Genomic DNA, 26,881 nt, shown 5'->3' on the forward strand with positions numbered 1-26,881 from the left:
ACTAGGAGGGGCAGGCTGTACCCAGCACATCTCAGAGAGATGGAGGCAAGCTGGGTTCCTGATGATTTCCAGCTAATACAGGTCCTTCCTCCTGCATGCAGGCGCCCCGTAACGCTTTATAACAGACGCCTCTAGACTTCTGTGGGGGTAAAGTGAAGGACCCAAAGTGACACAGGTAGTGTCTGTTCACACTTCCACTTTCAAAGCTAACTACTAGCTGTTCAAATATACTCCATACAGCTTTCCGCAAATCAAAGTGTTCACCTCTCCCACACCAAGGGAAGAAAAGATGCAGACTGCCTTTAAAGCTCCTGTCAGCAAGGCGAGGGTTTTAAAGATCAGCCTTGAGAACCAAAGCAGCAGCAGAAGTGTCATTACCCCAGTGCTCTCCCTTCCCGTTCGTGGGTCACACAGAGACAGGCACATCCCCAGCGCTTTGCAAACAGAAGCACTCCCAAAAGTTGGCTAGAGGGAACACTTCGGCAAAGGGATCATCTTCTCCCTGGCTTGCTGGACTCTTGGAAATGCGTCTGAAGGCCCTTGCCATCCCGTCTTGTACTGATGACAGCATGAGCCCGGTTGCACCTTGCTCAGCAACAAGCTGCGAGATCCTCAGCTTCTCACTCATACCCCACCTCAAGCTGCTGACGGCGGCCTGGAGAACCGTGTGTGGCTGTTCCTGGATGACATCTGCTGTCACTAGCCTTCCCAGAACACCCGCTGCCCAGGGTTCCTGCTGCCTTCCCCGGTGGACAGATTTTGCAGGGAAAACTGAAGAAATGGGAGGGGGAGCTCTGCTCTAAAGCAGAAGGCACAGAAGGTGGGGTTTTTGTTTTATAGGGAGACTGCCCAGTGCGCTGCAAAAGGAAAACCAAGAACAGGGAGTGCCCAACTCACCCCCTCTGCATGAGCAAATGCAGATGGACACTGGACTGTGCTGACTGACACCGGGACTCACACTTGCTGGTCAGTGGACGAGAGGTAAAAGCAGGCAGGATTATTACAGGAATAAATCTGCACTTCCAAAGAGGCAGCTCCCATGACTGAGTTACAATGCTCGGAGCCCCCGAGGGCAGACTGGCATCAGCTGGGAGGTTGACACTGCATCACTGCTTTGGATGCCCTCACAGGCTGTGATTCGCTGCCAGGTGCTGGTGAGGCTGGAAGAACTTCCTTCCTTCCTATGTACAATGCAAACAGTGCCGCTTCAAGTGCTACCCACACGGGTGCAGCCTCACGGGAGAGTTGCGGAGAGAGGGAATGCGTTCAGTTCAGCCAGCGGACGGCCAGGGGTAAGCGGCCCCTAGTGGGTCACATGGCCTGTGACGTCTGGAGACCGCAGATCTTCACCCTCTGGAGTCTCATTTGCAGAGTCTCATTTGTCGTCCGGTCACTGTGGCCACCTCACCCTCGTCACCACGGGCCTTTCCTGTGCCGTGCTCACTCTGACACTGAGATGCTGCCAGGCAGTTTTTTTTTTTTAAATCAGTGGAGTAAGTTCTAAGGGAGCCCCATGTGCTTAAGATAAAAACGTAGCTGGTAAAGTGGAGGCAGAGGCTGCTTCTGTGAGGCTGCATATATCTTACAGGACAAAAACTTTTGTACTTGAAAACCAAATTCTGGGAAATAGCCCTGCAGGTTTTTGGGAAGCGTCTCCCTCCCTGTCGTGAGTTCCACCTGGGCCCTCCGGGAGAATAGGGACAGGAGAAACACAAGCAAAGCAGACAGGCCCGGAATTGGGAGCCTGAGCCCTGCATATTTTGGAATGGAGCCCCTTGAGGGACTAGTCTGGAATAGTAGGCCAAACAGTAGGAAGCTTTGATTACTCTGCTAACTTGGGGGCCCAAGAGTAGGGCTAAAGCATTGTCTGCAGAGAAACAAACAGGGAAATTCAGTAAGAAGGGCCTATTTTAACTTGCAGTTAGCAGAAGAATTTGTCCCCAGATTTTGATCTAGCTTAAAGTCCCTTGATTCCTTCCCCTCTACAAATGGCAATCACACTTGCCCTAGAGATGCTGACTGACAAGGTCTCCCAAAGGAGGGGCCCTTCTGCCATTTATGGGCCCCTAAGTACATACGTGGGCTTCCATGCGGATGGAATCATTGGTCCCCACCAGGGAACCTGGACTGTGGGAGCTGCCGCCACCATAGGACCCAAGGGCTTCCAGACCAGGAAGAGGCAAGCAGCCTGCCTGGGAACACAGCGCTGGAACTTGGGTTCTGAGCGGGGCTGCACCCTGGGCTGTTGTCATCACTCTTTCCTTTTTTTTTTTTTTTTTTGAGACAGGGTCTCACTCTGTTTTCCAAGCTAGAGAGCAATAGTGCAATCACACCTTACTGCAGCCTCAGTCTCCTGGGCTCAGGTGATCCTCCCACCTCAGACTCCCGAGTAGCTGGGACCACAGGAGGGCACCACCATACCTGGTTTTAAAACTTTTTGTAGAGATGGGGTCTCACTATGTTGCCCAGGCTGGTTTCAACCTTCTGGGCTCAAGTGATCCTCTCACCTCAGCCTCCCATAGTGCTGGGATTACAGGCATGACCCACACCTAGCCCAATTTAGTGAATTTTAAGAAGCATTTTTAAAAAATGAAAACTAAAACATAGAGGATACCCGAGGTTCTAAGGGTAAGAATTTCTTTATGAAACCTGCTTGGAACACAGTTGTAAACAAATGGACTGATTTATGATGGAAGGCACGTTTCTTGCTGCAGATCATGGTCTGAAGTTTGAAAGCCACCAGCCTAGAGGGTTCTGAAAACTTCTCCTTCCTAACACAGCTGAAGGAAAAGGGGTGGGTAGGGGCGGAGGCACAGGGCCATCTCCAGGTTTGGACTTTTCCAACGTGATTTGCAGAAGGCACTGGACTCTGGAAAGTAGACCTTTGGCATTGCGACCCACACCCACTCTGCACAGATCGGTGGTGCATCCGAGGCAGGGCTGAGTTACAACAGGACATCCTAGACTCGGCGGCAGTGACTATTATTCAGAAATGGCACATCAAGGGCCAGCCTGCCCTTCATCCTGCAGGGGTACTTGGGCATGTGGAGGCCCCTTTCTCTCTGGTGTTGCAACTGGAGAGGAGTCGGTTCCTGAAGAACAGATGGGAGAGTGCTGGGGCCAGGTACCCTGGGAGAGAAGAGGGAAATGAAATCCGGCACAGGAGCTGCGGGGATCGGGGGAGTCGGGAGGCGGCAGTGCGGTGCAAGGGCCCCCCCACGCGGCCAGCTGTGGAACTTCCACCACGACTCCCTGTCCTCTCCTGAGCCGGCCCATCACGTGTAGAAGCTCAGATGCTGGGCGCCAGGAGGGCGGCTTCCCGACTCTCGGCACCGTGGTTCTGTCCTAACGAGGGGCGCTCTCTGGGTATAAAAACAGATGTCCTGGCTGGGCACGGTGGCTCACGCCTGTAATCCCAGCACTTTGGGAAGCTGAGGTGGGTAGACTGCCTGAGCTCAGGAGTTCGAGACCAGCCTGGGCAACATGGTGAAACCCTGTCTCTACTAAAATACAAAAATTAGGCATGGTGGCTGGCGCCTGTAGTCGCAGCTACTCGGGAGGCTTAGGCACGAGAACTGCCTGAACCCGGGAGGCGGAGGTTGTAGTGAGCCAAGATCTCGCCACTGGGCTCCAGCCTGGACGACAGAGACTCTGTCTCAAAAAAAAAAAAAAAAAAAAAAGAGATGCTCTGTCTGGCCTGGGTTGTTGCTGGTGGCCAGAGTAAGTAGTGTGAACAAGAGCCCCGGCTCGGGAACATGTCTCAGACTGGCATTGAAAATGAAAGCCAGGATTCCTTTAAATCCACCGCCTTGAAGTGTAAACAGTCCAGAGAGAAACCGACTTCGCCATGCTCCCTCACCCAAGAAAACCCTCTGAAAATGCGCTAGAAAGTTCATATCTGCCTGATCCAGAGAGCAAGTGGAAGGTGCGGGAGAAGCCAGACAGAAAAATCGACCTTAACCAAGAGTTCCATCTCCCAGCCTTAAGTTGTGGGATGTTGAACAAACAAAACTACACGTGTCCTGGGAATTTTGCTTTGTGGTGTTTTTAAAAAGAATGTCAGAGCCCTCCTTGGGGGCTTCAGAAAAGCAGGTATTGCTGGCCCATGGCTTCTCAAGATCACAGTCCCCAACCTATGCTCACTGAGAAGATACCCGCTTACTTCCCCAGTCTCAGGCAGAGAGTTCGTGGTGAAGTGATAAGTAGCAGGAGAGGCCAGCAGACAGGAAGCCACGGGGTCACCAAGGGGCAGGGAGAGAAGGCCTGGCTGCGGCCCTGTCACCCGCCAAGCGAGCCCCTGAAAAGGCTGTGGGCAGCCCCCCTGCCAGTGAGGCCTAGCTCCTGTCTGGTGGGAGCAGAGCCGCCTGGATGGCCCAGTGTCACTCGATGCTCCATCTCTCTCCCCGCTAATGAGCTGTCACCTCAGTGGGTGATTTAACTGGATCTTTCCTGGTAAAACAAGAGGGGCTACTGAGAGCGGAAACACCCATCCGGGAGTCCCCTGAGATGGAAATGACCCTCTTAAATTGGGGCTCTCTGGAATGGCCTGATTATCTGCACCCAGTGTGCTTCCTGGAGGAAGGCTAGCAGGACAGAGGAGCAGCGGAGGGCAGGGGTCCTCCCTGAGGAAGCTGGGGGAATGAGACCCCACCTCCCCACACAGAGCAAGTCATCAAATGAGAAATGGAGCTCCAAACAGCACTGAGATTTCTGGGGCTGGGCGCAGTAGCTCACACCTGTAATCCCAGCACTCTGGGAGGCTGAGATGGGAGGATCGCTTGAGCCCAGGAGTTTGAGACCAGCCTGGGCAACATAGCAAGAGCTCATCTCTGCAAATATTTTTTTTAATTAAAAAAGAAAAAAAGATTTCTGGAACCCTTTCCACAGTCTAGTCTTTGCTGCTGTATTCCTGTTATCAGCCCTCATTCTCTATAAATGGAGTCTGAAGAACAGCAAAGACACAGGGAGGAGCCTGGAATTCCTACTGCTCAGCCAGGATGGAGGAGACAGGGATGGCAAGCGGGAGCAGGTGGAGGCAGTGAAGAGGAGGGCCAGAGGCTAGATGTGCAGAGGTTCTAGAAGGAGGGGCAGCTGGGGAAGGAGGGGCTTGACCCCCTCAGGGTCTCAAGACAGTCCTCAGTGCCCCTGCTTTGCACGGGGCAATGTACTCCCCTGGGCGCCTCTGCACCCTTCTGTCTACCAATCATGCTCTGAATGTTCCCCGGGAGCCAGTTCAAGGATCACCTCCCCCAGGAAACCTTCCCTGATTAACCTCAGCCCACCACGTCACGTCTCCTCTTGTGAACGCCAGAGTTTGGGCGCCATCCTGTGTTGTGCTGGTTGATATGAATGTGTAACTGCTGGAGGTCTTTTCTTAAGACTTCTCTCCTGGCCTGGATTTGAAGCTTCTCAGGAGCAGACTCCATTTCTTCCTTGTTTCTGCATCTATCCACCAATACACAGAACTGCCGGTCAAAGGCATCGGGACAAGGCTTGTCCTGCCCTCTCTGGGGCCTGACTGTGGGATAGAAGGTTCTGGAGAGCCAGGGCACGCTGGGCAGGTGGCGGGGCCGAGAAGGGAGGGAAGACACGGGCGAAGGAAAGCACAGGAGCGAAGTGGGCAAGGGGCACAGGCGCCCTCATCCCAGGAAGGCGTCATAGTCCATGTACCACACCAGCTGGCCGGAGTGCGGCAGGACACCCGAGATGGGCCACTTCTTGGGCTCATGGCCCACCCGGCTCACCAGCGTGGTGATCTCACGCTTCATCCTGCCCATGACCAGGACTGCCACCTTCTTGGCGCGGTTGATGAGAGGCAGGCTAAGGCTCATGCGGCGGTGTGGCTGGGAGGGGCTCGTGGTCAGCACGACCAGCTGCTCGCCGTCCAGGCCAGTGGGCGACTGTGGGAAGAGGGAGGCTGTGTGCCCGTCGGCACCCATGCCCAGCAGCACCAGGTCGAAGCTGCTGTTGGCCACCAGGGCTGAGATCTCCCTGGCGTAGATCTGGGCGCCCTGGTCCTCCTCGGCGCAGAGCCGCTGCTGCAGGTGCACAGGCATGGGGTGGATGTTGTAGTAGGGGATCCGGACGTGCTGCAGCAGGTGGGCCTGCAGGCCCTGGAAGTTGGACTCCGGGTCTGAGAGTGGGACGCAGCGCTCGTCAACCAGCCACAGGTGTGTGTGGGCCCAGGGGAAGCCATAGTGCGCCGTGGCCAGCTGCTGGAACAGGGCCACGGGGCTCGAGCCCCCCGACAGCGCCAGGTGGAACTGGCCAAAGCGCCGCACGGCTCGCACAGCGGTGGCCTCGATGTCATTAGCCAGCTTAGAGATCAGCTCCTCAGACCAGGCGGAGACCAGCGGGCTCTCTCGGTACTTGGCCCTGAGGACCTGGAAGTCACTGGGCATTGGGGCCGGCCCTGGCCCTGGCACCAGCTGCTCCGGCTGCTGCTGGGAAAAGAACAACCGGCCGCTACTGAACTCAAAGTCCAACAGACGGCCGTTCTCAGCTCCTCCAGGGTAGAGGCGTGGGGCCTTATGGGCCAGGCTCTCCAGCAGAGGGGTCCAGAAGTCCCAGGAGGCCAGCAAGTTCTCTGTGGTGATGAAGAAATCCTTCCGGCCATGGAAGATATGGGATAAGAGGACGGAGTGGGCGTCCCGCTCCTGCACAGGGCTGTAGGCGTAGTAATCGGACAGAGGGCTGCCGAAAAGGCGGAGCCCAGGTGGTCCCTCCATTTCCTTCCAGCTGGAGGGCAGGGAGGGCCTGAACAGGTTCCTGCTGACCAGCACGGCAGGGCTGCCCAGGTCACCGTGGCCGATGTGGAAGACGAGCTGCCGGGGCAGGCACTGGCTCTGCGCCGCGGCCCAGTGCTTTTCGCTCTGCACACAGCAGGCCTGGTTCTTGAACAAGATCCGAGCATAGCCCACTCTCTCGTCCAAGGCTTTGCCAGACATCAGGATGAAAGGCACGCCCTCCCAGCGAAGGTTGTCAATGTGCACTAGGACGGCTGGGGTGAGGGAACAGCAGAGGGTGACTCTCTGGCACAGACCAGGACTCTCCGGCCAGCCCTCTCCTCTCCTTGCCGGCTCCTCTGGGCATCCCCCTGCCTCAGGGAAGCCCCTCGCCTTGCCATGCTCACCCCTCGCCTGGCATCTCTTCCATGACCTTCTCTTCCCAGTCCATGCTTGAAAACCGGCCTCTGGGGCTATCTCTATGGCTTTGACACCTGCCTTCGTTGAGGCCCCTCTTAGAGTTATGGTCCCCCAGGAAAGGAGAACCGGGCTGAGAGCATCCAACCTGGAGACTCTAAAGGACGCCCCACAGTGGGGGCAAGTGGGGTGGGGGACCCTGACTCTTAGGTATGTGAGGGGTCAGGGGGTCCTACAGAGAAACGTGCTCCCCTCCTGTTTGTGAAGCATTCAGGATGCACCCGACGCAGGGTCAGAGGTGCGGGGTGAGGAGAGAGTCCCCAAGCAGAGGCCTGTGGGTGGGGTGTTGGCAAGGAGGGGCAAGGCCTGGTGGCAAGAGCCAGGGGCTGACAGTATTCCATGCCCAAGTTCCAAGCCTGGTTCATTTTGACGACTTCACCGAGCCTTACGTTTCCTCACCTGTAAAACGAGGCTAATGGCCCCTGCCTCGTGGTTGGTGCATGAGGCTTGTATGAGAGGTATCTATAAAGCACCTGGCATACGGCGCGCGCTCAACAGGCAGCTGTGGCTCTTACTGCCTGGCTGCTACCTGGTGAGGAGCCAGCCTCTCCCAGAAAGCCCTAGGTCTCTGGAACTGCCCAGAAGACAGCCCTGGCATGGCACTTGGCCGCTGGAAGTGTCTCCAGCTGTGGCCAGGCAAAAGACTTGCGGCCTTACTGGGGAGACCCTATGAGGCAGGAACCAGGTCTCTCTGAGCCTCGCATGACAAACCCTTGGGAAGCATCTGGGACTGAACTGGGGCTGACGCGAGGCCATGGCCATTAGGATGTCCTTCGCCCTGAGGGCACCACCAGCTAGCCTGCCACTTTAGGCTGGTAGGAGGCCAGGGAGACAGGGGAATGCCATCCTTGCCTCCGAGCACCCTGGGGGAAATCCCACCTCAAGTCCCCTCCACTCCACCCAAGGGCGTCTGCATTTGGAAAGCTGCTCCCAGCGAAGTAGGCAGCCCAGTGCCCCATGCCCGGCCCCAGGGCCCACCTGCGAAGGTCGGCGTCAGGCTGTGGAAGCTGTCTGGCTTCTGCAGCTCTCTGCGCACCTGCTCACTGTAAGACTGGTACTGGCCCACGATGGCACTGCCCCTCTGCAGGCCCCGCAGCGCCTGGAAGACCTGAAGCTTGTGCCGCAGCACAGCCTCCGCACTGCTGACATTGTGGGGCAGCTCCATGGCCACGAGGGTGAGGACCTCCGTCAGATGGTTCTGGAGGACGTCGCGAATGACACCGTACTCCTCGTAGAAGCTGGTGCGGCCTGGTGGAGGGAGGTGGAGAAGTGGGGAGGATGTAAAGAGAGGCCAGAACATCAGATCTCCCCGAGGTGCACCAAAACCCCAGCCTGCACATTCATCCTGCACCCTCTTCCCCCAGTCCACAGGGCCTATAAAAATGGTGCACACCAAAGCCAACCTCACCACGAGAAGGGAGGGAGGAAGTCTTGAAGCCACCTCTGTCAATGAGAACTACTGTAAGAGAAGGCGTCAAATCCGTGAGCCTCTACAGAAATCCACATGAAGAAAGCTCTATTCCCAGCAAAGGCCAGATTGCCTCTGTAGATACTGGCCAGCCCCTCGCCCCGCCCTGCCTGGCCACTGCCAGTAGGAGGCTCGGCACTGTGGGGGCTATGGCACCATGGCGGGGGCTGCAGCACCCCAGAGTATGACTGCCGCTTACTAGCATGTGATCTTGGGTAAGTTACTTGACTTTTGTTCCTGCATCCTGTCCTTGGATGAGACTAACAAGTGCCACCTCACTACCGGGCGCACACCTGTGCCAGGCAATGTGCAGGGGAGTGGGAGGGAGGGAAAGTGGGAAGAAGAGAAAAGGAAGTAAACAAAATTACAGAGCAGTTGTGACAGAGGGTAATGAAAAGGCCCCTCCGAGACCTGAAGAGCCAGCCTCGCAAAAAGCCAGGGAGAAAGCATCTCAGCTGCAGGGACCCTCAGGTGCCAAAGCCCCGAGGCAGGAAGGAACTTGGTGTGCTGCGGGCCAGATGGAGGTGAGCAAAGAGTGGGGACAGCGGTGAGGCTGGAGAGGAGATCAGGGGTCTTGCAGGATAAGGCAAAGAGGCTGGACTTTTTTCTAAGATCAGTTGTAGGGGGGACACTGGAGGATCTGAGGCAGGAGAAGACGAGACCTGACCTATATTGGGGATCGACCCCTGGCCTTGGGGGGAGAATGGGTGCAGACTCAGGGAAGGCAAGGAAGAGGCTGCACAGCTGCCCAGCAGAGACGACAGGGCCTGGACTAATGGGCAGTACAGGAGCTGGAGGGGAGGGAGAGGCACCCCAGAGTCAGGATTGACTGGACCTGCTGACAGATGGGGTGGGTGTGAGCAAAATGGAGGCCCCCAACATGAGCCCTGGAAGTGGGGCCTGAGCAGAGGGACGGGCAGTGGAGGCGCTCACAGACACGGGGAGGCGGAAGCAGAGGGGTTTGGTGGAGGGTTTAGGTGTGTTTAGGCTGAAGACCCCCAGGCGCAGATGTCCAGTTGTCAGGTGTACGGGGTAACTGTGACGATAAAAGGGAAGAACACCTGGTGACCATGGAGCAGCACGCCCAGCATAACAACAGCAACATAACAACACCAGCCTAACAACACAACACCAGCATAACAGCAGTGCAGCAACACCAGCGTAACAACAACATAACAACACCAGAGTAACAACAGCAACATAACAACATCGGCGTAACATAACAACATCAGAATAACAGCAACGCAACACCAGTGTTAACAACAGAACAACAGCAGAGTAACAACAGCAACGTAACAACACTGGTGTAACAACAACATAACACTGGTGTAACAACATAACACCAGCATAACAACAACAAAACAACACCGGCATAACAACATAACACCACCGTAACAACAGCAACATAACAACACTGGTGTAACAACAATGCAACACCAGTGTAACAACAGCAACATAACAACACTGGTGTAACAACGACATAACAACACTGGTGTAACAACATAACACTGGCGTAACAACAGCAACATAACACCAGTGTCAACAGCAATGTAACAACACCAGCATAACAACAACATAACACCAGCTTAACAACAGCAATATAACACCAGCTAACAGCAACGTAACAACACTGGTGTGACAACATAATGACACCGGCGTAACAACATAACAACACCTGCGTAACAACAGCAACGTAACAACACCGGAGTAACAACATAACACCAGCATAACAGCAGTGCAACAACACCAGCATAACAACAACATAACAGTAACATAATACCAGTGTAACAACATAACAGCAGAGTAACAACAGCAACGTAACACCACCAGCATAACAACAACATAACAACACTGGCGTAACAACAACAACATAACACCGGTGTAACACCAGCGTAACAACAACAAAACAATGCCAGCATAACAACATAACACCACCGTAACAGCAGCAACATAACAACACTGGTGTAACAACAATGTAACACCAGTGTAACAACAGCAACATAACACCGGTGTAACAACAACATAACAACACTGGCGTAACAACAGCAACATAACACCGGTGTTAACAGCAATGTAACAACACCAGCATAACAACAACGTAACACCAGCTTAATAACAGCAATATAACACCATTGTAACAGCAACGTAACAACACTGGTGTGACAATGTAACAACACTGGAATAACAGCAACATAATACTAGTGTAACAACCACATAACACCAGCGTAACAACAATGTAACGACACTGGCATAACAACAATGTAACAACAACAGCATGACAACATAACAACACTGGCTTAACAGCAACATAACACTGGTGTAACAACAACACCAGTGTAACAACAACACAACACTGGCACAACAATGGTGTAACCGTACAACACCAGTGTAACAACAACATAACAACACTGATATAACAACAACATAACAACACTGGTGTAACAACAGCAACATAACAACACCAGTGTGGCCGGGCATGGTGGCTCACGCCCATAATCCCAGCACTTTGGGAGGCCAAGGCAGGCGGATCATGAGGTCAGGAGATCAAGACCATCCTAACATGGTGAAACCCCATCTCTACTAAAAAATACAAAAAATTAGCTGGGCATGGTGGCGGGCGCCTGTAGTCCCAGCTACTTGGGAGGCTGAGGCAGGAGAATGGCGTGAACCCAGGAGGCAGAGCTTGCAGTGAGTTGAGATTGTGCCACTGCACTCCAGCCTGGGCGACAGAGTGAGACTCCGCCTCAAAAACAAAAACAAACAAACAAAAAACATCAGCGTAACAACAGCAACATAACACCATCGTCATAACAGCAATGTAACACTGGCATAACAACATAACAACACCAATGTAACAACAGCAACAATTAACAACACCAGCGTAACAACAACATAACACCAACATAACAACAGTAACATAACACCAGCGTAACAACAACATAACAACACCAGAGTAACAACAGCAACATAACAACACCAGTGTAACAACAACATAACACTGGCATAACAACAACAACATATCAACACTGGCGTAACAATGGCAACATAACAACACTGGTGTAACAACAACATAACACCAGTGTAACAATGTAACACCAGCGTAACAACAACAACAACAACAACAAAATAACGCCAGCATAACAACATAACACCACCATAACAACAGCAACATAACACCAGTGTAACAACAACATAACACCAGTGTAACAACAACATAACACTGACATAACAACATAACACCACCAGCATAACAGCAGTGCAACAACACCAGCATAACAATGTAACAACACCGATGTAACAACAGCAACGTAACAACACTGGTGTAACAACACCACCAGCGTAACAGCAGTGTTATGCTGGCATAACAACAGCAACATAACAACATTGGTGTAACAACAACATAACAACACTGGCATAACAACAGCAACATAACAACACTGGTGTAACAACAACAAAACACTGGTGTAACAACGTAACACCAGCGTAACAACAACAACAAAACAACGCCGGCATAACACTGGCATGACAACAGCAACATAACAATGGTGTTAACAGCAATGTAACAACACCAGCATAACAATATAACACCAGCATAACAGCAATGTAACAACACTGGCGTAACAACAACATAACACCAGTGTAACAACAACACAACACCGGCGTAACAATGGTGTACAACACTGGTGTAACAACAGCATAACAACAGCAGCATAACAACAGCAACATTAACACTGACATAACAACATAACAACACTGGCATGAGAATGACATAACACCAGTGTAACAACAACATAACACTGGTGTAACAATAGCAACATAACACTGGTGTAACAACAATGTAACAACCCTGGCATAACAATATCGGTCTAACAACATAACAACACGGGTGTAACAACAGCAACGTAACAACACTGATGTAACAACACCAACATAACACCACCAGCGTAACAACAGCAACATAACAACACTGGCATAACAACACTGGTGTAACAATAGCAACGTAACAACAGTGGCATAACACCAACCTAACAACACCAGCATAACAACACCAACGCTGACAGCAGCCCCGGCCCGCGCTGGGCCCGCGCCGCTCCTCCCCATACTCACAAAGACCCTGCACGCAGGCACCGTGATCACTCCTGCTCCGCGAGTGAGGAAGGAGGCAGGTGACCAGGCTGGGGGGGCAGAAGCAGACACTGCTTAACCACGAGCTCCACTCCACTCCCTCCTCTGAGGCTGAACCCCGGTGAGCACTGACTATCGGTGACTCGAATATACAGGACAGTCCCAGAGCTCAGGGTTCCAACGCATACCACCTCGCAGGAGAGTTCCAATGCCCAAGTCTCCTCACACCCTCACCTACAGAGAGAGCCTGGCCTCAGACACGAGGAGCCATCATTTCTCAAAGGCTTCTGCACGCAGGACCCCTAACCTGGGATTCGTTTGTTCACCCAGCAAACTCCCAGTCATCCTTAAGGGCTCAGCTTCTAGGAGCTTTGGCCTACCCCTTCTGAGGGGCCCTGGCTTCTTCTAGCCCAGCTGACTGTAATTCAGTCCTGTTTCTCTTTCTTCCCCACTATCAGGGAGGCTCCATCTGAGTGGCAACTGCCCTCTGCTGCATCCCTAGCCCCTAACACAGCACTACGTTCAGACAGTGGACAGCAGAGAAAATGAAGATCCACACATTGTCACGGATAAACCTCCAAAACGTAATGTGGTGAGAAAGCAACATGATTACTTTGATAAAATAAAAATTAACTTGAAAATAGGATATAGGCCAGGCGGACTGGCTCATGCTGGTAATCCCAGCACTTTGGGAGGCCAAGGCAGGAGGATCACTTGAGCCCAGAGTCCAGGAGTTCAAGACCACCTTGGGCAACAAAGTGAGACCCTGTTTCTACAAAAAATTAAAAAAAAAAAAATTAGCCAAGTGTGGTCCCAACTATTTGGGAGGCTGGGGTGGGAGGATTGCTTGAGCCCAGGAGGTCAAGGCTGCAGTGAGCTGTGAACCTGCCACTGCACCCCATCTGGACAACACAGCATGAGACCCTGTCTCAAAAAAAAAAAAAAAAGGAAAAGAAAACAGGATATAAAGTGACCAAAATAAACAGAACTTCAATAAATGAAAAACATAATTGGAAACTAGAAATTCAGTAGATGGGCCTTACAGATGAGAAACAGCTGTAAAGAGTCAGCTAGCAGAAGACAGAGCTGAGGCGATTCTCCCAAATGCTGGACACAGAGACAAAAAGATCCATGCTCGGACACATACAGGATGACTCTTGTTCAAAATTAAACAACAGGTTGTTTGGGGAACCAGGCGTGCATGGAAACAGAAAGAGAAGCGAGGGAATAATCTATCCACAACTTGGAAGTGTAAGATGAGGAAATAGGTCAGAACGTGGGGAGGGACACGCAGGAGAATCAAATTCTTTTTTAAAAACAGGTGGTAGGTGCATCCCCGTTTGTTATACCATAGTTCTGTATCCTTCCATGCATTCTGTAAACTTTAAATTTACCTAGTATCTAGTGAACATTTAATTCCAACAGACAAAAAGCAGCAGATCCTAAGTTCAGGCCTGCTGAGCCCAGCATGCCCCCCTCCCAGCAGCCACTCTGGGTCCATGGCGCCAGTCCTGGGCACCTGCCCCGACCAGGTTGGTGGTGTGCACTCTCGGGCCAACCAGACAGCAAGCATGTCCAGGTCACGGCTGGGGGAACAACCTGCCCTGAATCCAGCCCGATATGCCATTCCCGACAGCAGCACCAGTGTTGGGGGGCAAGAAATGAAGCCGGCAGCCACTCATAGGAAGGCACTCTGTCCCCGGCCATAACAACCAGGAGCTGGAGGGTGCAGCTCTGTCCAGGGATACTAAACCTTGAAATGAGCAGGAAGTCCAGCCCAACTGTGCCAACCAAAATGCCAAGAGTGGTCTCCACTGGGAAAACAATGGCTGAGATCCCCCAGCTCTGTAGTGTTGTGGCCTTCAAGTTCTTGTGCTGTTGTTGAGAAGACATCCAGAAAAAGATAAACTGATGACAGCAATGTTTGTGGATCAGTCCATTTATCCTCAGAATAACAACATATAAGGAGGCCCTTCTATTTCCCCTATTTTAAAATATAAGGAACCTGAAGTTCAGAGAGGTTGGATAACTTACCCATGGTCACACACAGCTGGTAAAGAGGTAAAAATAGCTTCAAACCCAGGCAGTTGGACCCAGAGCCTGCAATTCTTACCACCAAAACATTTCCCTTTTAATTACCCACTCTTCAACCCTACAACAGAACGGTGTGAAGTTGAGTGGCGTGGGCACCACTGGCCTTTAGAAACAGAGCACAATGAAGAAGCCGGCTGAGCTTCTGGAAGGAGGGGTCTAGGGCAAAGCTCAGAGATTCCAATGCCTACCGGGGCCAGCAAAAGCGAAAAGGATGGAGTAAGGCTGGTGTCCCTCAGAGGTACAGTTAAGTACCTCAGGTGCATTCAGGTGGTGCCTCACAGGAGTGTGGGCCCAGGGTGACCAAATCTTCCAATTCTCCTTTTCGGGAGAATGTAAAAAGACAATTCTTCCTTTCCCCTGCAATAATAGAACAGGAAAATCAGGAATATCTTGTATTTGAAAGGGACCTAAGGCCTGGCACAGTGGCTTATGCTTGTAATCCCAGCACTTTGGGAGGCTGAGGTGGGCAGATCTCCTGAGTCCAGGAGTTCAAGACCAGCCTAGGCAACACGGCAAAACCCCATCTCTACAAAAAATACAAAAATTAGCTGGGCATGGTGAAATACACCTGTGGTCCCAGCTACTTGGGAGGCTGAGGTGGGAGGATCACTTAAGCCTAGGAGGTCGAGGCTGCAGTGGGCTATGATTGCACCACTGCACTCCAGCCAGGGCGACAGATAAAGACCCTGTCTCCAAAAATAAAAAATAATAAATAAATAAATAAATAAATAAGAGTTCTTGGCCTCAAACAGTTAAACAGAGTCATGATCCTCCAGCAACCCCACTCCTGGGTTTATACTCAAGAGAAATAAAAATGCAGGTCCACACAAAAGCTTGTACATGAATGCTCATTGCAGCATTATATATAACAGCCAAAAAGTAGAGGCAACCCAAATGTCCACTAACTGGTGACTGGATAAATTATGGTATATCTATACAATAAGATATTATTCAGCAGTAAAAAGAAATGAAGTGCTGGTACATGCTAGAACATGGGTGAACTCTGAACCCAGGATGCTAACTGATGGAAACCACACACCGTATGATCCTATATGTACAAAATATCCAGAACAGGCAACTCCGCAGAGAATGCATTTCTGTGGTTGCCAGGAGCTGGGGAGAGGGGGAAATTGTGGGATGACAACTAAGGGGTACAGGGCTTCCTTTGCCGTGATGAACATGTCCTAAAATTGATTGTGGTACTGACACACAACTCTGTGAATACACTAAAGCTCACTGGCCTGTCCACCTTAAGTGGGTAAAGTGTAGTAGAATTTATGAGTTACAGCTCAATAAAACTTTTTTAAAAAGGTTTTAGAACAGGGAAGCAGAAGCACGAAAGAGGTACTTCAGGAAGATGAAGCTGTCTGCAACCTCCAAGATGAACAGGATGGGACTGGTGGTAGTGAAATCAACGGGGCAGCCTTTGCTGCAATCAAAGGAAGTAACAAAGGTAGGAGGGAACGAAGTCACAGTGAACTGCAAAGAAGTTATTATAGCAGATGAATACAAACTACTTGGTGACTGGCTGGATCCTTGAATGGTGGTACAGAGCTGTGATCTGGAGTGTGGTCTCTGGAGCCAGGCTGCTCCAGTTTATTTTATCTTATTTTATCTTATCTTATTTTGTTTTATTTTATTGGAGATGGAGTCTCCCTCTGTTACCCAGGCTGGAGTGCAGTGGCGCGATCTTGGCTCACTGTAACCTTCGCCTCCTGGGTTCAAGCAATTCTCCTGCCTCAGCCTCCCGAGTAGCTGGGATTACAGGCACACACTACCATGCCTGGATAATTTTTGTATTTTTAGTGGAGATGGGGTTTCACCATTTGACCAGGCTGGTCTTGAACGCCTGACCTCACGTGATCCATCCGTCTTGGCCTCCTAAAGTGCTGGGATTACAGGTATAAGCCACCGTGCCCAGCCTGCCCCAGTTTAAATACCAGCTCTGCCATCTTTCAGCCCTGTGATCTCCAGCAACTGACGTCACCTCACATACGAACAAGCAACAATCCCCGCACCTCCCTTACAGGGCTTCTGTGGGCCTGAAGGAGTTAATATCCACACAGGGCTTGGAACAGTGGCTAGCACACAGGAAACACTGATAAAGACTGGTTGGAATTTTTCTTATGACAGATGCTGTAAGAGAAGGGCTACCAGCCTGGTCAGAGAGCACTGTTCCCATTTGAAATAAAGAGGTTAGAAAACACAGTTGGTATTTCATGAGAAAAATGCAGTGATGGTTTTCATTCTAAATCTGCTGAATCTGAAGGGATGGTGCAACACCCCATGAAATGATCTAAAAGGCGGCTGGAGGTATAAACTAGGGCCTGGGGAGACAACGCACACTGGAGATAAACTGGATTTCATCAAACCTGAAATGCCATCAGTGGCAGAAGCATCGCTGTTTTATAACCCCTAAGAAAGAAAAGGGTTTCCAGTTCCACTATGTCACCCCATTAAGGATAAACCCAACTTCAGAGACGTCCAAATATGAAAAATATGTCTTCCAATCAATGAATTACAGTGGATTTATATGTCAACAGCATACTTAAAGCTTTAAAAACAGATGAATTTTTGATGAAGGGAACACAACAGAGTCCCTAAAAGCCCTGTTATCTGCTTACTATTCATTAATGTAGCGAATCCCTAAGCGGCTCCTTTCCTATTTTTATCCTCTCTCAATTCTCAAAAAGAATGCATTCCACGGGTTTACTACCTGCTGGGTAAAAGAGAGCTTCCTTTATTCCTTAATTTCAAGCTTCAGGGGGTGCGCCTGTGTTTAACACGGCCTGTAGATTTATGGACTTTGCCTGGTTGGCTCCGTCTTTTCAAAGTTTAATGCAGTGACCGGGACTGTGGCCTGGCACCTCCCCGGGAAGAGGCCATGCAGCTGAGTGCAAGGACAGGAGGCGAGGGGCTGGCCCTCCTGCTGATGTTGATCTTTTCTAGTTACTGCCCGTTATTGTGGACTGATTTCTCCTAAAAATGATCTATATTGGCTCCTAGTGTATTTTCCCGGGTTGAAAGTTGAGGGTTGAAACCCATCAGTATATGAAAAGGATAGAGAAAAGCACAACCAGGGTGGACACTGGGAGGAAAGACCCCCTGTAAACTTGGCTCCCACCTGTGCACATCCAGAGCTCGTCCAAGGTCAGAGGATGACAAAGCAGGGGGGCCATGGCTGCGCCCGCCAGCTGTGCTGCTCAGACTCATAACAGAGAGTAACAGCTAGAAAGCACTTCTCCCCTTTGGCCCCGTCGTTCTACTGCCGAAGTATATACTTAAAGGGAATATGTTTTTTAAAATGCTCATAAATGTTCTCAAATTAGATAGTAGTTGCATAACTTCGTAAATATACTAAAAACCACTTAATTTTATATTTTAAAAGCGTAAATTTTGTGGCATGTGCATTGTATCTCAATTTTAAAAAAAGCTCACAAAGTACTATCTAAGATAGAAGCCGGGGAGGTGGGGCACTCCTGTAGTCTCAGCTATTTGGGAGGTTAAAGCAAGAGAGGATCACTTGAGACCAGGCGTTCAAGACCAGCCTGGGTAACATAACAAGACTCCAAGATAATAATAATAAAATAGCAAAAAACTAGAAACAACCAAAAAGCTTAATAAAAGAGTTTATAACACATATTCTGTGGTATGAACAGAACTGAACAGAAATATAAATATTAAAAGGTATATGTTGTGCAGACTGCTAATACATAGAGATTTAAGTATGTATACAACTGTGTATGTATATGTGAGAGAGAAATATGACATAAAGGATGGACATAAAAGTATGACAGATCAATTACAGGATTTATATAATAATCCAATATAAGTCACGTGGAACTCGGACATACTGCAAGAACACTGCCGCTGCCTCTCCTTGCAAACTTGGAAGAAGAACAACACTTCCATTTGTAACGTATTTCCGTGTGCATTATCTGATTTAATCCTTAGAACTACCCGAGAGAGAGGTGCCGGGGCTATCAGCATCGTATAGATGTGTGCTGAAGGTCACAGCCTTCAGAACCGGGACCAGAAACCCCTTCCTCGTTGCTTCCACATTGTGGGAAATCCAGGTTTTCTCAACAAAAATAGATTTAAAAAAAAAAAAAAAGACAACTAAGAACCAGCTGCAATCCCTATCAACACCTTCCGGGATTACTAAAAATAAAAAGAGGTGAGGGCCAAGGAGAGCGCAGCGTGCTTGCTGGTGCTCTCTCTGGACAGGAGATCTGGCAGCTGCCCTGGGCTCACCTTGCAGACAGCTCTGCAGATGGGGCGGGAAGGGGAACCGGCCCTGCTGAGTGAGCTCCTGGCCCCTTCTGGCACACCAGGCTGGAAGGCGGGACAGCTGGTGTGTGCCTGGAAGGACCCTGGATGCCCTGATCCCCCAGTGAGAGGCACTGAACGGTCACTCCAGCCCTCAGAGGTGGGCAAGCATCAGGTTCCTTTCCCCCGTCAGGACAGGGACCCTCCCAGCAGTGACATCCTCAGGAAGTCTCCCTCCTTCTAACAACAACAACAACAATAACAACAACAACAACAACAACAACAACAGGCCTTCTACACAGAGGGAAAACTAGGGCAGCAGGGAGACCAGCCCTGAGTGCGTTCCAGCAGGGAGGCCAACTGCTGAGGGCCTGGCCAGCTGGGGAGGCTGTGGAGCTCAGTGGTTAGAGGCTTGGGCTCTGAGGTGCCAAGACCTCAGTTCCAATTCCAGCACTCCCGACAGAAAAGGCAGCCGGACCCAGACAGCTGAACACAGCCCATTAATCACATGGGCCCGCCTGTCTACAGAGCCCTCCCGAAGCCATGATGAGGGCCAGCCAGGGTCATCTCTGGGATGAAGGAGGCTCAGTGACTCTCCTTTTATGGCCCATGCTGCTTCGAGACCCCAGCCAGGGTACCCAGGGGGGCTGTGACTCTCAGGGGCTCACAGACTGGGACGCACAGGAGGAGCACCCCAGGTCAGGGTGAGAGGGAGCTGGGAACCAGATCGCATCTTCCTTTCCTCCTCCCCACCCCCTCCGGCCTGTGCAGCAGCCTTGACTCTGCAGCAAACTCCTCTGGGCCAGAGGCTGCAGCAGGAAAAAAAAAAAAAAAACAACACTCACCCAGCATGGAGGATGGAGGGGAGGGAGCCGGGGAAGCCGGCTTCCACCCACGTAGATGTGTGTGATGCGGGTGGGGGAAGACATCCAAACGACCTTGCAGCTCAGAAGTCCCTTTCCCGGGGCCTGCAGCAGCTCTGGACCGGGAACACTCCATTTCCCAGGCCTGGCTTGCAGCCCCCTCCGTTCCCAGCACTCAGGGTGCTGGCTTCGGTTACGCAGGTGCCACTCCTGCCTAGGAGTCAGCTAGGGTTGCACCACTGCAGGGGTGGAGGGCAGCTGGGATCCACCGGAACCCTTGGCAGGGCAGAGCACAGGGTAGGGAGTGAGGGAGAATGGCCTGTGGTGTGTGTGGGGTGGGGAGTGGGGGAGAATGGCCTGCGGTGTGTGTGGGGTGGGGAGTGGGGGAGAATGGCCTGCGGTGTGTGTGGGGTGGGGAGTGGGGGAGAATGGCCTGCGGTGTGTGTGTGGGGTGGGGAGTGAGGGAGAATGGCCTGTGGTGTGTGTGGGGTGGGGAGTGGGGGAGAATGGCCTGTGGTGTGTGTGGGGTGGGGAGTGGGAGATAATGGCCTGTGGTGTGTGTGGGGTGGGGAGTGGGGGAGAATGGCCTGCCGTGCACTTTGACCCCTCTGATTAGCAGTCAGACCGTGGGGCTCTGAATCCTGCCTTGGAAACATTCTGCCCACGCTGAGCCCCACTGCAGCAGCACTCCCCTGCCAAGTCCACCAAGCTCCAGGAGGAGGCAGCATTTACTCCTGCCTGTTTCCCACCCTCACCCGGGACAGCAGTGGCAGCCGAGGCCTTGCTGTGCTGGGCACAGGGCTCCTGGCCGTGCTGGGGTGTGCTGCAGGTCTGCGGTGCCTGTCCCCTCTTTCCAGTCTGAACCACAGGCGGGAGGCCCCTGAAGGACTGGCTCCAAAGCAGGACCCAGAGAGGACAGCACAGAGCAGTGCTTGGGCCAGCAGGGCTGTACCAGGCCACCTTCTTGGGATGCAGAAAGAATGTGTCCCCTGGCACGCAGGCACACAAAATTGAGAGAGGCAGCAAGCAAGCTCATTCTGTTGCCAAAGCACCCTGTGTCCAAGGCCCACTTGCTGGGGGGCCGGGCTCAGCAGCAGCCTGTCCCTCCCTGCTACGAGCTATCAAGGACCTGTTTGTAAATGGCAGGTAAACAAGCCAACCAGTGAGGGCCAAACCCCAGGACAGTTGCAGTCCTGCTGGCCACCTCTGACAAGGAACGTGGACTGAACTAGCCCCACTCTGGCCTCACCGCGACAGGCTGCAAGCCTCCAGGACTAGTGGATCTCCCACTGCCTGTCCTGCGCTGAGGCTCCCTTTGCCCCTGGGCTGAAGGTACAGGGCCCAGCTGTACTAAAGGCCTTGGACTCTGGAGCTTAGGAGCGGCAGACCCTCCCCCAGAGCCCCACATGGCAGGCAAGGCTGGGCCTCCTTTAGTCCCTGCAGCTGTGACAACAAGGCTCCAGGTGCCTCTCCCTCCTGGACCTTGAGGACAGCCAGCCCAGGCTGTTGTGTTGCTGTTCAAACCCAACATCCTCAGGCTGTCCCGGCAAACAGACCTGCCCAGAGCTCCACCTGTCTTTCTTTCATATCTTCCGTGTTTCTTTCTTCAAAATCCAAAAGTACCTTTGCTAGGATAATCGGGCCTGCAATCTGCCTGGTCCCTGGCTCCACGGGACCTACAAACAACCCACAAATGACACAACATACCAAGAAGGAAACAGGGTGGGAGGGCTGGAAGAACTGAGGCAACAGCACCAACAGGTAACTCCAGACATCATGGCTCTTCCCCAGCCCAGGGCGGAGATAGGAAGGAGTTGCCAGAAAGGGGAGAGGAGTCTCCCAGCCTCGCTGGGGATGGGGACAAGTCCAGGTAGAGAAGTGCAGGCGCCAGCCCGCTGGCTTCAGCAGGGGCAGGACCCCCTCCAATTCTGCTCCAGGCTCTCTGCACCAGGTGCAGCTCACTTCTCTGAAGATGAAGCAGGCATAGGCCCAGCACACGTGCCTGCTGGGAGATCAGGCACAGACAGGCACCAGGGGGAATCCACGGCCGGCGCCCTGGCTGAGGACTGGGAGGGAAACTTGGAAGGGCTGGAGGACGATTCCCTGAGACCCATGAAGGCTCACTGCAGGGGGTAGGGCCTCTTTTCTGCTGTGGGTTCTGAAGTAGAGAAATCCAGTGCCTTCTCGAACCCAGCAATGTCCTTCAAGGCCTGGCTTGGGAAGTCCTGCCTGGCCTCCCGCCCACCCCCCACATTGTCCCCCCACCACGCTGCCTGCCTGCAACACCCATCACCCATTTTGTTTTCTTTTTCAGAGACGGAGGCTCACTATGCCGCCCAGGCTGGTGTCCAACTACTGAGCTCAAATGATCCTCCCGCCTCTGCCCCCGAGTAGCTGGGACTACGGGTGTGCCACTGCGCCCAGCTCCATTGTGGAGTTTGTCCCACCAGCCAGTGTGATGAGATCATCACCCCCCACAGCACCCGTGAATCTGGGCAGTATTAGGGAGCCATATCTGAGAGGCTGAGTTTTGTACCTCACTGTGGCACCTCGGCCCCGCAGAGAGCTTCTGGCACTAAATACACATTCAGAGAGGAATGGAGAAGCAGCTGAAAAGAGAAACCAAGGGGCGGGGGAAAGAAAAAGAGAAAATGGCCCAGAGAAAGAGCAAGGCAGAGAGAAAAAGAGGAGAAACCTCCTGGCCCATCCCTGGGTCCAGGGCTCTGGGCCCTGCCCTGTGGTGGGCACGCACTGCGGGGACTGGGGGGGGCAGTAGCCTCGGATGCTCCCGCTGCAGCTGCAGAAAGTGGCCGCGGGGATGAGCTGGCCACTGACGCAGCGCTGGCAGCACAGCACGGCGGCGCCAGGCCTGAGTGCTGGGGCCAGACTGTTGCCCCCAGGATCACGCTCCACCGCCTTCTACTGTGGGGCTGTGGGCTCGCCACCATGTTCATCTGTAAGGAGGCCAATAACAGCGCCCACCTCACCTGGCGGCTGGGGACCGGGGACACAGTAAACTTCAGCTCTTATCATTACTGGGCAAGAGCCAGTGCTTTACATCTTCACGGTCAATGCTCCAAAACTTTGCTACCATCACAGAATGTCAGGTCCCAAAGGGACCTTAGCTGTCCTCATCGACAGAGCATGCTCATCTCACAGCTGCAGGGAGTGACATGCTGAGGCCACCCAGCTGAAGGCAGCGGTGGGCATGACGCAGGGCCCCCGCCTCCCGCGTGTATACTCAGTGTGTCTGAGGTGTGTGGCAGTGCGGGAGAGGCGGTGTCCTCCTGGAGCCTACAGGCTGGCAGAAGAGACAGGGTGGACAAGGACGAGGCAAGGGTAACACCGTGCAGGGCAGGGGAGGGAGGTGTGTGGCGCCATGAGGGTGAGGGGAGTGTGCCTGCAGGGCTCAGAAAGTCTTCCTGGAGGGCCACGGAGCTGAGAACTAACAAGCGAGAGACGGGTCAGAAGGTGAGGGGGACGCGAGGGGGAGTACCCCAGGCAGGGGGCGCCACGGCTGCAAGCACCACAGTCGGGGAAGCCCTCACGCAGTTCCCATGGTCTCTACGCACTCAAAAACTTGGGGGACCTCAGGGAGACTCCAGCCTCTACCGCGTGCCAGTGGTTTCCCGCCTCTGTGCCAGGCCTACTTCTCTGGACCATACGCTCCCCATGGGCAGCAATGGTTACTTGGGCTTTGCCAGCCGGCACCCTGGGGTTTAGCCCAGTTCAGAGCTAGGCACATGGCAGGCTCGAAGGGACACCACACACCCACAGAAAACCTCCCTCTGAGAAGCGCCCCATGCCTCACCGCAGACAGCGGGCAGGCAGAGGCTGGGGGACCGAGTGCGCAGGGCCACTCACACACCTTCGGCATCCACGGTCTCTTTCATGATGATCTCCACCCGCTCCACATGGTGCCGGTTCCAGAGGCCGTCCAAAGCCTTGCGGTTCTGGTCTCGGAAAGGCAGGATCTGCGCCACAGCCTGTCGGGGGGAAAGACTGGGCGTGCTGCAGGATACTCTCACGATGAAGGAGGAACCCTGACTCCCGGGAAGGGCTCTGACCTTTGTATTCCCTGCTCAGAGCAGAAGATGCCCTCTGAGCAGCAGTTCTGGACTTCACGATCTCACAGGCCAGTAAAGGTTCCAAAAACTTGCAAGTGACCTCCAAAGGGTTACCAGATTTGTATTTTGCCAAGAAAAAAAGTTAGAATTACCTATCTTCTATTACAATCAATTTTTAATAAAATAAAGATAGGTTTAACATCAAAAATGTAGCAAGAAAAGCTCTGAATTGAGCACGTTCTGTATTTCTTCTCATCTTGCCATAAACAAGTGAAAACCTCCCCAGGACTGGCCCAGTTCTGAGGACCACTATTTAGGAATCCTACTATGGGCAACTCCAGGCAGGGTGGGATGGAAAGCCATGTCTCTGTCCTCAACAACTGCCTATGCCCACCTGCACCACGTACCAGAACACAGGGCTGCTGCACTCTCTGCCAGGGTTCCTGGGGCAGGATACCCCCAAGGGCCTCCAAGGCATTTTGAGTGAACTGGTCAACAGACATGTGTCACCCAGGAGGTTAACCCATGCTCCTGCCCAGGGCTTAAGGTCCTACTGCTCCCTGGTTTAAGCTCTTGTTGCCAACCTTCTGGCTCAAAACAGAACTCAGGAAGAAAAACATTTTGAAAAAAGGTAGATGGGGCAGGGTGCGGTCGCTCACGCCTGTAATCCCGGCACTTTGGGAGGCCGAAGTGAGCGGATCACTTGAGGTCAGGATTTTGAGACCAGCCTGGCCAACATGGTGAAACCCCATTTCTACTAAAAATGCAAAAAATTAGCCGGGCATGGTGATGCACGCCTGTACTCCGAGCTACTTGGGAGGCTGAGGCAGGAGAATTGCTGGAACCCAGGAGGCGGAGGTTGCAGTGAGCCGAGATCATGCCACTGCACTCCAGCCTGGTGACAGAACAGACTCTGTCTAAAAAAAAAAAAGGTGGATGGGTGCAGGAGAAGAAAGCTCCTTCTGATTCCCACAGCACACCCAACAGGAAGCCAGATCCAGACACCAGAGTTGCTGAGCCACTGCTACAGAGGATGCAGGGCAACCGTGAGAAGCCAGAGCCCAGATTGGGAAACAACGAGAACGGGGGCTTTGCAAAGGACAAAAGAGGCCAGACGCATGGACAAGGACCCAACAGTCCTGCCCTGCTGCTGTCTTTCCTTTACCCCCTCGCCTCCTGCCCACCTTCAAGGAGACCATGGGAGCTCTGAGTTCACAATGCCTTGGGGCCTAGCTCCACAATGAGCGAGTGGCTTTGTTGCTGGGGTCTACCAGTGCCCAGCTCACCCTAGCCCTGGCAGGCTCCACGCTGATGCTCACCTGCTTGCCTAAGTAATGGTCCACCCGGTACATCTCCTCCTCCTGGAAAAAGGTCCCGAGTTCTGTGGCCAGCTGCTGGGCTGAGAAGTGGTCATGGCCAAAGGGTTTCTCAAGGACAACCCGCAGCCAGGCACCCGGGCCTGGCCGGCAGCTACTGTTGATGTTGCGGGCAATGTCTTCATAGGCGAAGGGTGGCACCGAGAAGTAGAAGATCCTGCCAGCCTCCCGGAGGCCTGCGTGCTGGAGCTGTGCCTTGATGTCCTTGTTCAGGGCCTGATAGTCCTCGGCCGTCTTCAGTTGGCGGTACTGGCTCAGCTGCAGGAACTGATCCTTGTGCTCTGCACAGTGACTGGGTGCCATGTCCTTGGGGCAGGAGAGGGATTCCAGGGCCTTGGCCATGAGCTCTTGACCCTGCTTGGGGGCTGTCAGAGCAGCTCCATGGAAGCTAAAACTGTGACCCCTCCCCGCTTCATCCAGGTACAGCTGGAACAGTCCCTGCCATAAGTACTTCTTAGCCAGGTCCCCAGTTGCTCCCAGCAGGATTATGGAGACATGTCCCTGGAGCTCCTGGGCTTGCAGGCAGCCCAGAAGGGCCAAGCACATCGCCACTATGAGCATATTCCACATGCCTGGGTGCCTGGGGTACAGAGAGAGACAGACGAGGAACAAGGAAGGATCAGACATGGTTCAGGTGGCTATGATGTGGAAACAAACACTTCCTGCCTGGCAAGAAACCACCACGTGTTTCTTAAGAAAATGTTATAGGCCCACAGCTTGTCCCTCCCTCCTGACAGCTTGGCTTCTGTTCCAGGAAGTCAGTGGGTAGGGAGCCTGCCCTGTAGACAGGGACTCTGCCTGGGAAAGTTAGAGGCCACTTGCTAGAGATGAACCACTTTGCTGCCAGCAGCATAGGAAAGTGGCAAAGGCCACCAGGGAGGGCCACAGGCCTGGGAGTGGAGCTGTCCATTTTATGACCAAGGCCAGTCTCCTCCAGGAGCACAGGTCACCTGGACAAGCAGGGCAGCCCCAGCCTAGGTATAGTGGCAGGTCCTCAGGCGACAGTTGGAACAGTGAGAGGGTAGGACCACCTCCTCTCACCTCTCACTTGCCTCTTCTCCATGTCCACTGGGCTCCAACTACCAAATGATGACTAACAACTGCTACAGCATAGTGACAGAAAACGTGGACTCTAGACTAACTGCCTGAGTTTGAATCCCAGCTCAACCCCTTAGTAACTGCACAATTATTTAACCTGGCTGTACCTCAGTTTTCTCACCTGAAATGGGGGTAACAGCGGTACCTACAGCACAGAGTTGTTATAAGGATAAAAGGAGTTCATGCTTAGAATGAGCTGAGGCCTGTACCTATCACCTATTAAGCACCGAGTGGTAGGTGTCATCCTGGAAGAGTGATATCAGCAAACGATTAGTGCTGGCACTAAGTACTTATGTGTATTAGAGCTCAATGAATCCAG

The 26,881-nt window shown here is 52.8% G+C and overlaps 1 protein-coding gene across 4 annotated transcripts in view; it reads right to left on the reverse strand.

The window, feature by feature from the left end:
• Positions 1 to 1,239: 1,239 nt before the first annotated feature.
• The window catches only part of H6PD (hexose-6-phosphate dehydrogenase/glucose 1-dehydrogenase), a 34,340-nt gene continuing 8,698 nt past the window's right edge, over positions 1,240 to 26,881 (reverse strand). For all 4 annotated transcript variants that reach the window (XM_055384001.2, XM_055384003.2, XM_055384000.2 and 1 more), the window contains 4 exons: positions 25,408 to 26,044; positions 23,890 to 24,007; positions 8,181 to 8,450; positions 1,240 to 7,000 (listed from right to left, as the gene is read on the reverse strand). In XM_055384001.2, coding sequence (XP_055239976.2) covers positions 5,640 to 7,000; positions 8,181 to 8,450; positions 23,890 to 24,007; positions 25,408 to 26,034 — 2,376 coding nt within the window. In that variant the 5' untranslated portion in view covers positions 26,035 to 26,044 and the 3' untranslated portion in view covers positions 1,240 to 5,639. The remainder of the gene's footprint in view (positions 7,001 to 8,180; positions 8,451 to 23,889; positions 24,008 to 25,407; positions 26,045 to 26,881) is intronic.

Source organism: Gorilla gorilla, chromosome 1 (genome assembly GCF_029281585.2).
Source record: "Gorilla gorilla gorilla isolate KB3781 chromosome 1, NHGRI_mGorGor1-v2.1_pri, whole genome shotgun sequence".
Classification (NCBI taxonomy): domain Eukaryota; kingdom Metazoa; phylum Chordata; class Mammalia; order Primates; family Hominidae; genus Gorilla; species Gorilla gorilla.